General features: G+C 41.4%; 1 protein-coding gene across 1 annotated transcript in view; it reads right to left on the bottom strand.

Moving 5' to 3' along the window:
* Window positions 1-222: 222 nt before the first annotated feature.
* LOC137645377 (dynein assembly factor with WD repeat domains 1-like) overlaps window positions 223-16,257 on the bottom strand; it is a 79,132-nt gene continuing 63,097 nt past the window's right edge. Inside the window, exons 7-9 of the mRNA XM_068378185.1 lie at window positions 3,066-3,225; window positions 978-1,009; window positions 223-370 (exon numbers count right to left, since the gene is read on the bottom strand). Of these exons, the coding sequence (XP_068234286.1) occupies window positions 223-370; window positions 978-1,009; window positions 3,066-3,225 (340 nt within the window). The remainder of the gene's footprint in view (window positions 371-977; window positions 1,010-3,065; window positions 3,226-16,257) is intronic.

A 16,257-nucleotide genomic window follows, 5' to 3' on the forward strand; every position in this document is an offset into this window, starting at 1 on the left:
TTCAATAAAGAAAGGGGAAAGTTTGTGTTGAAGAGACTTTTGTCAATAATTTAGATTCAAGGGTGTAGGGTTTTCCTTTGCATCGCGCTGCACTATAGTCCCAATGGTGCCCATCAGCAACTACTCTAGCAATCTTTTGCTTAATATATTAGTAATGTTGCAAAGAAATGACCCAACTACTTCTATCTACTTAAGTTTATAAACAAAGGCATCGTGATTAACTCATTCCAAGATACTACAAAAATTGAACCCAATCATTCGAACTTTTTGACCACAATCAAGGGTGTTCTGTACTGCATTGAAATTTGTAAGAATGGCATCACATGCCCCAAGGGATGTGTAAGTAAGGAATACATTACTTTTGGCATATCTATTGAGATATTTTGCCCAAAGACATAAAAATACTATAGATAAAATGCGAGTTAAGAAAATTTGGTGGTAATTACCAGAGTTAGAGCTACCACAAACACATTTGTACAATGTATTAATATTACCAATTTACCAACAAGTGTAAAAGGAACTTTTTCTTTCTAACTTACAAAAATAACAAGCCACTTAGGATTCAAGAAATTAGCTGTCTATATAAGAAAAGGAACTTTCCTTATTTCCTTATGTTTATATGTGCAGTTTATTATTAGCAGGTTGTGCTATTAGAGTCTGAGTTAATGTACTTGATAGTGGCTAGTCAGCACGTTGACTTTTTAAGATAATTGACTAGTCTTAAATGGTTTCATGTTCTTGGCAGCTGTATTGTGGAGTGGGCCTAATCCTTTAAATAGAAGGATTTGTAATGACGGGGTCCTCAATTTTGTTACTCTCCGCTCCTTTTAATAGAGTTATAAGAGAAATTACAAGTCTTCTGTCGAATCCTGGATATGAGCCTTGCTGAGTATTTTTTTTTTTTTTAACTTTTTTCACTATCATTAATTTTAAAGGTGGATTTCTGTAAGTATCCATAATTGTTTACCATTTTTTACCTTCCAGCATAATGAATATTATATAGGACTTGCTGAAATTAATACAATTTTTAGAATAAAATAGATTAATTTCAACCCTTACCTATATTTTATTCAATACTACCCTCCTCCCCATATCTAGTGGGGACAAAGCAGTAATGAGTTCTTCCAATATGATAGTCAGCAGTGGGCATACGTTATAGTAGTAGTATCGGGATATGTGAGGGCTAGTTTTATCAAACCACTAGTAATCGTATAATTTTTTAGTTAGCCAACCAAAGCTAAGCTTTCAAAGCTTATAGCACAGTAGTTAGGTAAGTATTGAAATAATACTGATATTTTAGAATATTTTAAGTATCTAGATCATGCAGTATCTGATTCGTCTTCGTAACTAGCTCAAATATAGTATAGCTGTGTTCTTAAATGAAGGGAATGAACTTAAATAGAAATCTTTCAGAGGTTGAAAGCACACGATAATGCCAGTTTCCATTTTGGGCTTTCTTTTTTATCAAAGTATTTATGAGAAGTGGATTTGTAAATTAATTGCAATAACAACTCTTAATTTCACAAGCACTTTGTGTTTCACAAGTTCGAACTTGTGCCTTCTGCTTTTTATAAATCTCATTATCAAAAGCAGTATATGGGCTGAGGTAAGTTTAGAAGTAATAGATTTTATCCTGGAAGATAACCAAAGTTCCATAAAAAGAATCTGCTACTTGTAATGGGGGAGGAAAAGTAAGAAACAACAACAATTTGCAAAAGATGTGGTCCAGAGAGTCTTATTTCCATCCTAGGTGGAATGTGATTCTACCGGACCTGTGTGTAGTAGTAGCATTAAGTGGAGACTACCCACTGCCTTTCATATTGCATCCCCTATTATACTCGGCACCAAAGTACTATCCTTTGTTCCTCCACAACCTGTTTAAGACAAAGATTGTGAAAGAAGAAATATCTGTTATTATTGAAAGTAGCAATAGTAAAAGTTCTAGTGCCTTATCTCTTATGTTCTGGTCTTAAACTCTTTAGGAGGTCAGATACTAATTCTAGACGTTTCTTATGTCATTAAGTTCTAAGTCCAAACTAGGTTCTTCATGAAGACATCCTCTGCAGTTTTACCTGAAGTTTGGAGGTGAGAATAAATGTTTTCAATTGATTTGCCGTACGTTAATTCTCATGTTTGGTGTCACAAAGATTCACGGGACTACACAGGTTTATATTTCAAAGTAAAATTTATCAGTTCAGTTGCCTATGTTTCGGTTTGAGCACGGCTCTTCGAATATTCACAAGAGTGATGACTCTCGTAGAAAAGTTTGACATTGCTAGGAATAAGAATCCTTCTTTATCTCGGATGTTTGGTTAGTACTTAATAACAGTAGAGAGGTCCTTCACCAAGACCAAATGGTTCTATTCAGCTTGTTATCACGATTGTGCATAATAGTCTATTTCAAGAATTCTTATGTGATTCCATTAGTTCCTTATTGAATGATGATTGCCGGAGTTCCTTTTCAGGTGTTTAGAGACGGGTATTTCTTATGATTTTGAATTAGTTGATATACTAAACATAATTATTTCATATAATGACACTTTTTATCTGAACAGATTGTATTTTGTTTGCAGTTAAATATAGCAAAATTCCTCAATTTTAAATTGGTGTGTTGGGGTAATATCTTAAGAATTTGAACATTGCATCATAGGAAATGATATTGAGGTTTTAAAACAATGCATACATCTTTGTTCCACGGTAGTAAGAGGATCAGAAGTAGGATCAGTCCCTGGAAATATAAAATCTTTTGCTACTTGCATCATGTGTGTACCTTGGCAACATGTCTGAATGTCTGTTGACAGTAAGAGGATAAGAAGTAAAACGGGTGCACGAAAAAAATAAATCATTTTGCTACATGCATCATGTATACCTCGACATCATGTCTCAATGTTTGTGGATAATAAGAGGATTAGAATTAGAAACAGTGCATGAAAACAAAAATAATCTTTTGCTACATACATCGTGTATACTTCGGCATCATGCCTCAATATCTGTGGGTAGCAAGAGAATTAGATGTAAAAAACCAGTGCGTGAAAAAAGGAAGTCTTTTGTTACATCATGTATACCTCGGCATCATGTCTCAATGTATAAATTGGTTGGTCCGCTTTCCGTATGTCCCAGATCAGCACTGAAGCATCTGTAGCCCAGGAAGCTATAAAATGACCACACCAACTCAATGCAGCACCATTTAGTTCTCCTTCGTGGCCATCCAGAACTTTTACAGACCTAGGAATAAAGATATTCTGTTATGTATTTTCATTGAAAATGATGTATCATTGCTGCTGTTTTTCAAGAAGGGTAGAAACAAGTAACATATTCAAAAAGTAATTTGTATTTGTCCCTTAAAACACAAGCATAAGCAACAGTTATTATTGGGCGGTATTCATAAAGAAAAAATATGAAGGAAATCCTTCTACTTGTATTCATAAACATTTCAAGCAAAAGCTTCTACTTTTAGAGCAAAAGCATATCCTTATAATCACATAAAAGTAAATGGTTAGACATTAAGAAGACCCTTTACTTCATATAAAGAGCATATGCTTCGAAAAAGCCGAGTCTGGTCAGTAGCAGACTGCAGTTTGAAGAGAAAGGTTGTTCTGTCCGATTCTCAGCACGATGGCAGATTTTGTGGATGTGAGGCATGTTAGACAATACATGCCCCGTTTTCCCACACTTGATCGTGATTTCAAGATGTTATTCCGTTTTGAAGGACAAAATGTACAGTGGCTTGTGGACAGATATCTTGTCCACACCTGGAATCTCGATGAAATATCAAGGTTAAGCCATAACTTGGTGGTATGCATTTTACATTTGCTTTTGCATGTATAAACAGTTGGGAGAATACGAAGGCTGCTGTATTTAGGGATGTATGTATGTACAAACAGTATATGTGTATGTATGTATGTATGTATATATATATATGTGTGTATATATATATATATATGTGTGTGTGTGTGTGTGTGTGTGTACAGTACATGCAAATATACTGTATTCATAAAATATATAAATATAGTTTAATATATATATATATATATACATATATATATATATATATATATATATATATATATATATATATATATTATATATGTATATGTATATATATATATATATATATATATATATATATATATATATTAAATATATGTATATGTATGTATATAATTATATATATGTATATGTATGTATATATATGTCTGTGTATATATATGTATAGATATAAAACGGATTTTGAGCGAAGCGAAAAATCTATTTTTGGGTGAGATGGCCATGTCGTCCTGATGGAAGTTCCTATAGGGTAGCTTCCTAGGGTATATTACAACTACGGCGATATTCCCAGAGAATTTACCTTAAGGTACCAGAATTCTAACTCCTGGAGCGAGTATCCCTCGTGAAAGGGATATCGCGACATATCAGAGGACATATTCTTGACACGCCACATGGCAATCTACATCCTGGACAGAGATTTCGTCTCGTAGGAGGTGATTGGCGAGATACGAATTCGGGAAAGAAAAAGGGGAGCCGCTCCCAAGGCTTCCCTATCCTCCGATTTGTATGCGTGCCTGGTGCCAATCCTGGCGCCATCTGTATTCCTTGTAGCGTACACGAGGTGCTACAGATACTGTATGTAGGGAGGGGTCCTACAGCCCTTTCTTAGAAAGGCAAGGGCGGGTCCATCAGGACGACATGGCCATCTCACCCAAAAATAGATTTTTCGCTTCGATCAAAATCCGTTTTTTGGGCTCAAGCCATGTCGTCCTGATGGAAGTGTACCAGAGCATTACTGTATCTGTGGATTCTCAGAACGTGCCGTACTCCCCGGATGTAATTTTTTCCCGGTCGACTAGACCTAGAGACCTAAGATGTTACCGTTATACATCTTTTCAACTAACTATAAACCATGTTAGAGCTTCCTGCCCCCTACAGGGAAGAGTCCTACTAGACTCTGGAAAAGTCTCGAAGAGTACATATACCTATGTATGAATACCAGGCAAGCTAATATAGTGGTCTCGCCCTATATTAAGTAAAGCATAGTTTGTAAAGAACCACTGCGTCAATATGAAATATCGACCAGTTCTCCGCACAATACTTGTATTGGACAAAGGTTTTATATCCGTATAGGAGGAAAACCAATGCAACATAGCTTGCATAAAGGAACAATTCTATTAGAATTATCCCAGATAAGGTACATAGAATGAATGCTCAATTATACCAATAAATTGACACAGGTGAAGGAGATGCAAGGTTCTCAAGAACCAGTTTATTGACAGGCAATAAATAGACAGGTTAACCACAATTATATATATATATATATATATACATAAGAAGAGGATAACCCAAAGCTTTAAGCATAAGTATGATAGTAAACAGAGCTTGTTTGTCTGAAAGAAAAACATTAAATGCCACTTTTAAGATACCGAGGTATCAAAGTCATAAAAGTCTGTATTACAAATCAATGACATTAGCGTTAGAAACGCTCGGCACACATGTCTGCACTTATGCTAAGTTCTCCTTCGGAAATGGAACAGTCTACATGGGCAACACAGTGCCCTCACTTAGTTTGTAGTACAGTATGTAACTACACACTCACCCTGGAATTAATCGTCCCAATTAAGACCACTGTTCCTCGCAGAGTTAAACAGTAGGGTTAACACCGCGACCCACTGCTACCACAGATCTCATTAGTTCCTCTACTTGCTTCGCATAGTGGCGAAAGAACACTCTGGAAGACTTCCAGCCAGTGTATGAACGGAGATGTTCAAAATCCATACAATTAAAGAAATTTAAGGATGAGGCAACTTTCCTCGGATCGTGACCTGCGGGTGTATTGTCAGGATCCGCTCTGCGAATAAAATATGTGATTTTCGCTCTGAGTTGATTCAGAGATAAATTTGAGCCTGATGTTTCTCCCCTGAATAGTTGACCACCCTTGAAGTCTGAAGTTCTATGAAGATAGACCTTTAGGCATTCTACTGGACATAGAGATGCATCTTCTTTCAGAGGGCAGATTCTCCAGGGACCCCACCTGTTGGTGGGTAACTCATTCTTGGCGAGAAACGTAGGATCCGGAAACAGGTTCAGTTCTCCCCCATCCAGGAACTGAACACGACCTACCTCTCTCGAGAGGCTACAATCTCACTAACCCTGGCCCCGGACGCGAGTGCAAAATAGGAAAATAACTTTTTGTGTCAAATCCTTTAACGCACACTCTTCATTGCTCAACAGAGAAGCGAAATGAAGAACTTGTCTAAAGACCATGAAATGGGCTTTGGAGGTGCTGAAGGTCTGAGCCTAGCACAGGCTTTCGGGACTTTATTAAAGATCTCGTTACCTAGGTCGACCTGGAAGGCATATAGAATGGGTCTTGTCAAAGCAGCTTACACGCTGAAATCGTGTTAGCTGCCAATCCTTGACCATGGAGGTGGAGAAGAAAGATAAGCAGAAGTCTGTCAAGATCTCCTGCGGATTCTTCGCCTTGACAAAAGGCCACCCATTTTCTCCAAGATGACTCATATTGCCTTCTAGTAGATTTGCACTTATATTCCTCAAGGAAGTCTATGCTGGCTTTCGAAATCCCGAAACGCTTTCTCACCGCTAGGGAGAGAAAATCATGAGCTGCAGGGTCCGGGTTTTCTGTAATGAAGCGCAGACAGTTGACTTCTAGACTCGCTGGGTCAGAACTGGAACTGGTAGCGGTACAAACTTCAGCTACAGTTCCAATGCCAGGAGGAACCACACTTCGGCCACTTGTGGGCCACTATTGCCGCTACCTCTTGAAGGATCTCAGTTTGTTGAGGACCCTCAACAGAAGGTTGTGAGGAGGGAACAGATAAATCTTGGACCATCTGTTCCAGTCGAGGGACATCGCGTCCACTGCTTCCGCTAAGGGGTCCTCGTACGGGGCACGTACAGGGGCAACTTCTTGTTGTCTTTCGTTTCAAAGAGGTCTATCTGCAGTTCTGGGACTGATTCAGAATGAAGGAGAATGATCCTGCGTCTAAGGACCATTCCGACTCTATCGGTATGAACCTGGATAGAGCGTCCGCTGTCACATTGCGGACTCCTTGAAGGTGAACTGCCAACAGGTAACACTTCTTCTTTTCCGCCAATCGGAAGATGGCCAACATCACCTGGTTGAGAGGTGGTGACCTCGATCCTTGTCGATTCAAGTATCTCATAACTACCTCGCTGTCTATCACCAACCTTATGTGGATCGAGTGACGCGGGAGACTTTCTTTAAGGTAAGGAGCACTGCCCTAGCTTCTAGAAAGTTTTATGTGAAAGTTCTTGAATAGCTTGGACCTAGTCCCCTGGACTTTTTTCCGATGAGAGTGACCTCCCCATCCCTCCTTCGAGGCGTCTGAGTGAATCGTCACCGACGGGGGAGGTGGCTGAAGAAGAACCGACTTCTTTAGATGTCTGGCTTGGGACCAAGGCCTGAGAAGAGTACTTAGCCGAAGCGGCTGGTCTTCTCAGATCTCTTCGCGCGTTTGATGCATAACTTCTCCAAACTCCGATTGCATCCTTTAGCTGTGCTCTTAGCACTGGGTCTGTCACCGAAGCAAACTGGAGAGAGCGCAGTACCCTCTCCTGCTCGCGTCTTGATATCCTTTCGGAATCTAGAAGTCTCTTGACAGAACCCGCTATCTCCTTCCTTTTCTTCGCCGGGGTGGAGAAACGGTGTGACAAAAGGTCCCAGTGGATTCCCAGCCACTGGAACTTTTGAGATGGAGAAAGTCGAGACTTTTTCTGTTGATCTTGAAGCCTAGGTACTCTAGGAACTGGATCACTTGACTGGAAGCTTGCAAGCATTCTGTCTCGGATGCTGCCCACACCAACCAGTCGTCCAGGTAGGCTACTACCTGAATTCCTTTTATGCGTAATTGTTTGAGAGCTACGCTCGCAAGCTTCGTAAAAATCCTTGGGGCTATGTTTAGCCCGAATGGCATGGCTCCGAAGGCGTATAGTCTTCGTTGTAGCCTGAACCCTAGGTAGGGGGAGAGTCGATGGCTAATTGGAATGTGCCAATAGGCGTCTGACAAGTCTATAGAGACGGAATATGCCCTCTTGGGCAGTAAGGTCCTCATGTGTTGCAGTGTTAGCATTTTGAATTTGCAATTCACTATGAACTTGTTGAGTGGCGACAAGTCCAGAATGACTCTGAGCTTTTCCGAGTCTTTCTTGGGAACACAAAACAGCCTCCCTTAGAAATTGATGGGCTTCACCCTTCGGATCACCTTTTTTCTCCAACAGTTCTTGAACGTACTCCTCCATAACGGGGGTGGAGTGTTGGAAAAACCGAAGGCACGGGGGTGGAGTGCTGTACCAGCTCCCGCCCAGTCCATTCTTGAGTAGGCTGTGGGCCCAGGGATCGAAGGTCCACCGATCCCGAAATTTCAGAAGTCTCCCTCCTACCGGTATCACCTCACTTGGACTGCCGTCCTGAGGTCTTGCCTTCCGGAATGACCACAACCACCCCTGAATCCCCTTCCCCTTGAGGGGCGTCTAGACGAGCCTCTGGCTGCTCCTCTAGGCTTTGCTTGAAAGGAAGTAGACTGCCCTTCGAACGCTGGGGTGAATGCCGTGGACTGTGTCGACACGGCCTGGGGTACCCACTGAAAAGTGGTCGGGGTTTGTGCCACGATCTGGGGCACTGGGGGCAATGGCAATTGCAGTTGCTGTTGCTGTCTAAGAGGCTTGGCTGGCCGAGACGGTAGCCTAGTCCTCATAGTCTTCCTCTTTGGTTGAGGACCCTCATCCGGGGAAGACTTTCTTTTGATAGCCAGGCCCCACTTCTGGAGAAGGTTTCTATTCTCCAAGGCGGCCTTATCAACAACTTCTTTGACCAAGTCGGTAGGGAAAAGGTCTTTTCCCCAAATGTTGGAGGAGATTAGTTTCCTTGGCTCGTGCCTCACCGTAGCCGAGGTAAACACGAACTCCCTACAAGCTCTCCTTGCCTTGACGAAGCCATAAAGGTCCTTCGTCACTGTGGCCAGATGAGACTTGGCCACTACCATGAACATTTCATGGACCTTGGGGTCACTTGCCATCGTCTCGAGAGTAGTCTGAAGAGACATTGAGGCAGTCAGTCTTTCTTTTGTATCGAACTCTCTTCGCAAAAGAAAGTCAGACAGCTAGGGAGGTCCTCGCCGAACTGACGTCCGGCAATATCAGCCTCCAACTTTCCAACTGAGAACGTAAGATGGACGTCCTTCCAGTCTTTGTGGTCCATAGGCAGGGCCAGCGACAAGGGTTTACACTCCTCTAGGGAGGGGCAAGACTTGCCGGCCTCGACTGCTTTTAGTACAGCCAGAAACCCTTTCTGTAAAAAGGGGAAGGCTCTAGTAGGCGAGGACAAAAAGGAAGGGAGCTTCCTATTCAATGCGGCTACCTTTGAGTTAGAGAAGCCCCTCTCTTTCATCGAGGATGAAAGTAGAGCTTGAGCCTTAGCATGGTCCATCACTATGACCTCCTTCGGCTCTGTCTCCTCCTTTGAAGCTGGTTCCTTCCTCAGCCGGACATAACAGTCCGGATATGATGCCTTGCTGGGCCAGAATTCCACCTCCTCCAGGGGAACTGAGCCCAGCTTATCCGAGAAGACGATCTTTCCAGTCGTCATCGGCATGTGCTCAGCATACCTCCATGGGTTAGCATCTGAGCACAAGGGAAGGTCTTTCACATTGAGCTTTTTCTGGGGCCCATGTGATTCTGCAAGGCACTGCATTCGCAGTTCCATTGCAGCCGCCTTCTCCTGATTCTCCTTCTGCATTTGTTGGATCATTCCAACAATAGAAGAGAGGGCCTGTCCCAGCTCTACTGGGAGACCGGCCGATGTAGAGGGAATAGGCTCCGGAATCTGAACCGGAGTAGCCGACACCTCGTCGACGTCTACCTCTACAACGTCTGGGGCTTGAACTTCATCCTGGGCCTCTGCCAGGAGGTCTTCCTCCCGACACCCGTCCACATCAGACATCCTGTCATCTAACTGGATGTCTTGCATCGCGACCGCGACTTCAGGATCCACCTGGATCTGAACTTAGGGGATCTCCTCTTGAGGCTGGGGAATCACTGCATCAGCTGATGCCTTAGGGAAAAGATACGCCCTCATCTTCTCACTTGGAAGATAAGGGCCAGAAGTGTTCTTTTGGAAGCCCCTTACCCAGGTACGAAGCTTCTTCCTAACTATATCCCTTGATTCCTCTGTCCTAGGGGAATTAAAGGTCTCAGTAATCAGGTTAGTGCACACAGTACATACCTGAGGGTCCCAATACCGGAGATCATCCTTGGAGACAGTGTATGCTGCGTGTCTCCTACAAAACTCATGTCCGCAGAGGTTCTTGCTGCGGACGTTGCAGAAAGCACTTCCGCTCTTCGGAGTGTCCTTCTGTAAAGAGAAGAAATTTCCATGAGTATCAAGTGAACTATGTATCACTGGATATGCATAGTATAGCATAACAATTCATAAAGGAAAGACACACACTTGTGTTTCCCTCACAACCCATTGTTGCAGCCTTCCAGATAATAAAATCAAAATGGTTAATCTCTTCTAGAGTAACCAATGCAAGGTTTCCAGAGGAAACAGGTGGAGCTCACACCTAAGCAATGATTTTAAAATCCTGCATAATAGACAGGAAAGAACTCACTTTCCTATCTGTAGGGCAACAGCAAAGGGATGTTTGAGAAAACACAATAGTGTTAGAAGACACAGTGCTGTACCAAAACCCTTACCATAGTTTTCTTCTTACTGTATATGTTATACTGAAGAATACTAGTACAGTATAGGGGGATGCGTGCCGGCCTGCCTTTGCCGGCCGCCACACACCCTAACTAGCTTTAAAGTATACTACTTAACAGCTATAAGGCGGCAGCACTCTGGTTCAAATGCATGTGCCGGTCGGCAGCAACTGCCGGCCGGTAACAGCCAATGTTGGCCGGCAATGGCTGCCGGCCAGCAACTACACAAGGTAGTACCCAGCTGCCGGCCACACTCTTGGTGACCGGCAGACAAGGGCTGACATAAGCCGGCCGGCAAAGGTACAAGACCGATGCCAGCCGGCAGCAAAAGAACCAGAGGACTACACCTGCCCGGCTGCCGGGTCAGGTACAGCACTAGAAGAAAAATAGAATGAATGCCGGGATAAGAGTGTACACAACCTCCAAGCCCGGCAACCGAAAGAGTGCATATAAGGAAGGGGAGAAACTAATTCAGGCTTCCTGACCAATGCCCTCTGGCTCTACAGGCAGGCATGGATGAGGGACCAAGAGAGGTCCGGGCAGCACTCGAAAACATAAGACCCTTGCCGGCCAGCAGCTCTGCCGGCTGGCAAGGGGCTGAGTCAATTCCACATCCTAACCTATACTAGGTCCAGATGTAGAACGACGTACAGTACAGTAATGGCTAGGCCATTACGGAGAAAGAGGGGGAAGGGACAAGAGGGTCCTACCAACCTTGCTTTAGTGACAGATCACCCGCAGCCAAGAAACTTATCCTAGCCTAAGGGAGATCTAAGGGGGAAGGCCAGCAATACTTGCCAGCTCCCAGAGCACCAAAGCAAGGAAGGTGTTGCTACTCCCAGGGAAAGAAACTTATCCTCCCCCGAGAACAGCAACCAGGACTAGTCTGGTAGATCACAAAAGAAGGAATCATATCCACAGAAACCTTCGGTAGTGACCTAAGGGAGCTAAGCTCCCTTTGTCTGTGTCAGGCCAGCGAGGGGGACTCAGCCCCAAGCCAGACAACACAGACTCAGACTAAAAAACTCTGTTGTTCTGTCCCTGTTGAACCATACTACAGGAACAGGAAGGTACAGTAACACCCCAGTATAGTTTTATCGAAAATAAATTCGGAAAAAACCACTTAGGGATAAGCCCAAGGCTTAAACAGAGGGAAAGGGATTGCATACCTTCTCCAAAGAAAAGAAAGCAACCGGGGAGTATGATAAAGTATACTAAGGCTCCATAAGCAACTAGCCTAGGCACCAAGAGCATCGATTACCTAAATCACCGAAACTCACTCGTATACTATCTTGGAAATATTCCACACAGTCTTAAATGTATAAAATATAGCCTAAAGCTTCAATAAAATTTTAATTACACTCGGAAAAACCAAAAACATGCATGAAGTACTAGGACCAAACGACTAGGCTACATGGCCTAGCGTAGGCCAAAATGGCGAATACTTCGCCAAATAATACTAAGCACGAAAGGAAATCCTATGTAATGCTAAATAGCTAAAATTTATTAAAGCAAAACAACCAGGAATGTCGCTCTGACTAACTAAATTTATACCTAGCGAGCGACAGCGTCCAGGACGCCTCTGGTAGGCTACGGCTCTTGTATCAAAGATTAATCCTATTAATCACTCAAAATTTTACCAAGAGCCTACATTTATACATAAAAGACATGATACTCAACTTATCAGAGGCCAACGAAGACGGAAAAGCCATGAAAAAGTAGAATAAATCCAAGATTTGCGAGAAACACAGGAAAAAACACCGAGTTGTTAAGCTACGCAAAAAGGAATACAGATGGCGCCAGGATTGGCGCCAGGCACGCATACGAATCGGAGGATAGGGAAGCCTTGGGAGCGGCTCCCCTTTTTCTTTCCCGAATTCGTATCTCGCCAATCACCTCCTACGAGACGAAATCTCTGTCCAGGATGTAGATTGCCATGTGGCGTGTCAAGAATACGTCCTCTGATATGTCGCGATATCCCTTTCACGAGGGATACTCGCTCCAGGAGTTAGAATTCTGGTACCTTAAGGTAAATTCTCTGGGAATATCGCCGTAGTTGTAATATACCCTAGGAAGCTACCCTATAGGAACTTCCATCAGGACGACATGGCTTGAGCCCAAAAATATACATATATACACAGAATATTCATATACTGCAAAAGTTTATATACATGCATGTATATACACATATATAAACTATATATATATATATATATATATATATATATATATATATATATATATATATATATATATATATATATATATATATATATGTAATAAGTGAAATAATTATTATTACATGTTTAAAACACATGACGTAATATGTCATTTTGGATGAAGATGCTAGCCGTGGGATTTGCTGTAGTCACTCAAATCATAAACAGGATGCACAATGCAGCCTCAACAATGTAACATTTTTCTTAAACGTCAACACCAATGCATCAGTGTGTGAAAGTTTGTGACGTCACCGGATGCAGGTGTCTTCCGAGATTGTGATAAAATTGCTACATCAACTAAGCATACGATATCTGTGATATCGATAATTTAGTCAGTTCATATCTATACTTCACCAGAATTGGTCATCTGACCAAACCAGCTCCCTCCTCTGATGGAAATGTTTAACTCTGTTGTTTTTAAACAATAAATACTTTTTAAAGCTAATAAGATGTACTTCGTTATTCAGCTTTACACATCTTAAACAACACATACTCAATGTGTGCTTATAAAAGTAGCACACTTTTAAATGGTGGCAGCGGTTAAACTCTACGAATCAGAGAAAGATCTTCAAGTAACTATAATATTAAACTCTAAGAATTAGAGAAAGATCTTCAAAAGTTCTAAATAAAAGCTGTAAAACCAGAAAAAGATCTTCAAGACTTCAAAATAAAAGCTGTAAAACCAGGGAAAGATCTTCAAGAACTCAACGTTATCTACATGTATCTGCAATTTTGACTAAGTAATATAGTCCATCGAAATATTTAACATTTAATGAATGTTATGAATACAAACCGATGAACTGGATCTGCAATCAACATCCTAGGAAACCCAAGGACTGACGTTCAACGTTTGCAAAACATATCCAGGAAGCACTACATTCAACAAGAAACTCGAACGATACATCGCTAACAAAACATCAAGAGAGAGAGAGAGAGGATGTGTCGACATCACACAGAACCATATATAAGCTAAGTACAAATTTTTGAATTTATTCCAGTTTGGGCAGTGAAGTGTAGTTATCACGAGTCGTTAGTCTATTGCTGGGGTGAGTGAATTGCTAATCTTTTATTTCCGTTCATTAAAGGAAACTGTGTTCAACTCCGAATTCTCATCTAGAATTTTTTCTCTCTTTGTGCTAATTCCTTTTTCTTTCAGAAATTCTCGGGAAATGTCTTGGGATTAGTAACATTGTTTGGGGAATTTTTTTATACATATGCGTTTACGCAGTGGACGTCTGTATTCATATAGATATTTTGATAGAATTGCAAGGGGTCGAAGAGATAGGAAAAGAAATACAGCAGTCATGACTCCCCCTGTGAGCCCTACCCCTGGACCTAGTGGCGTAGGCCAGACTAATCCTCCTCCAATTGTGACGCTTGAAAATGCCAGGTCAGCAATCCTTCCTTTTCAGGGTCGGGTCAATGGGTTCTTGACACAAAATGTGGAGTCATGGATTTCATCCGTCAATGCCCATTTAAATGCCAAACAAATCGTAGACCCTTTTGTACAATTACAAGAAGCTAAAAGTTTTATAGAATTTTCTAAGGGGGATGCGAGTGCGTATTTAAGAGGTGTTTCATTTCAAGAAGCAGTTACCTGGGATGATTTCAAAGTTAGGTTACGCGCGGTCTATGGGGGTGAGGAAGCCTTGGATGTAGTATTAACGTTACGAAATACACTTAATCAAGCCACTATGAATCGGCTTAATGTTATTGAGAGAGCAGCTCTCATAGCTGATAGGCTTAATGAATATCAGGACATTTTAGGTAATTCCACTTGGGTTACTAGAGATAACATCTCCGTGAAAGATTTTTTACGATTAATGTATTTAACTTGCATGACACTTTTGTTGCCTGAAGCTTTAGTGCGGTGTTTTGATAAGAAGTTAACGCCTGCAAGTACGGAATTGGATGTATATAAACAGATAAAGAAACACATGTCCAAGTGTCCAGATCTCGATCCCGTGTTAACTCAAGTGTTTGCAAAGAATGAAACAAAGCCACAAACAGTGAACGTAGTTAGTAGTCAAGTAGCGGGAATGACGTGTTATAATTGCAAACGTCAAGGTCACTTAAGCGCGGACTGCAGAACGAAATTCTGCTCGATTCACAACAATGCAACTCATTCATACAGTCAATGTTACTTGCGTAAGACACAACAGAATCCCAGAAATACACAGTCAATTCCACAGTCAGTTCCATATGGAAATAAAAAGAAAAATCCTCATTTTAACAATAAGAAGAAACAACCAAATGTCAATGCAGTTCAGAGTCCAAAGCAAACAAACACTTCTTCGAATATGGCTGAGCCTGGGTCGTCAAACCAGACCTCGCAAGGTCAGACTAATTTTCAGAATGTGCAGAGCAAAGCAAATACCACATAGTTAACTCCAGAGGGGAAGAGAGTGATGTTGGGTCAAGGTCATTCATGTCAACATCAATAGTATTGAATAATCAATTTAATGTTTTATCAGATAATTGTGAGACAATAGATTTTCCTGTGAAACACACGGCCGAATTAAGTAAAACAGTGCATGCTCCCGTAGATTTGCAACGAATTCATACAATAATAAGCCAAAATGAGTTACGGCCAACCTTTTATGCTGTAAATTTAGAACACAAATCCTTTACGTTATTTTTTGACTCTGGTAGTCCACATAATATCATGGATTTGAGGATACATCATTTGTTGTTTTCGAACTTTCCGATTGAAAAATCCGGAATTAGACTCTCGGGTATAGGAAATAATGAATTAAATGTCATAGGCATCACTCATGTTCAGTTCAAAGTCGGTAAACGCACGTTTGCCGATACATTTGTTGTTGTAAAAAACATTAATATGTATCCAGCTGTAATTTTAGGATACCCATCTATGGGAAATCAAAACATTATCTTAGCCCCTGCCAAGCACGGCGTGTATATCAGAGGGAAATTCTATAAGTCTTCTGATACCTTAAAATCAGTTTTGGATAAAAAGGAGACGACAAATGTAACCGTAACGTACGTTGAAGAACCAATAACTTGTCTCACTAATAAAGAAATAATATACGCGACCCAGCAGAATTCTCGTTCACCCGTAATATCATCTTGCACGCAATCTATCGAACCAAATGTACCTTCGAATTTAATAGTGCAAATAAAGAAAACATTACCGGGATCTGAAATATTAATCCTTTCCGACACTTTGAAAACTAACGGATTGTCTGTCACACAAGCTATTTATACAGTAGGCTCACATCAACAATGTAATATTGAAGTCTGTAATCATTTAAATAACACTTTAGTAATTCACAAAAATCAACAT

This window comes from Palaemon carinicauda, chromosome 8 (assembly GCF_036898095.1).
Source record: "Palaemon carinicauda isolate YSFRI2023 chromosome 8, ASM3689809v2, whole genome shotgun sequence".
Lineage (NCBI taxonomy): Eukaryota > Metazoa > Arthropoda > Malacostraca > Decapoda > Palaemonidae > Palaemon > Palaemon carinicauda.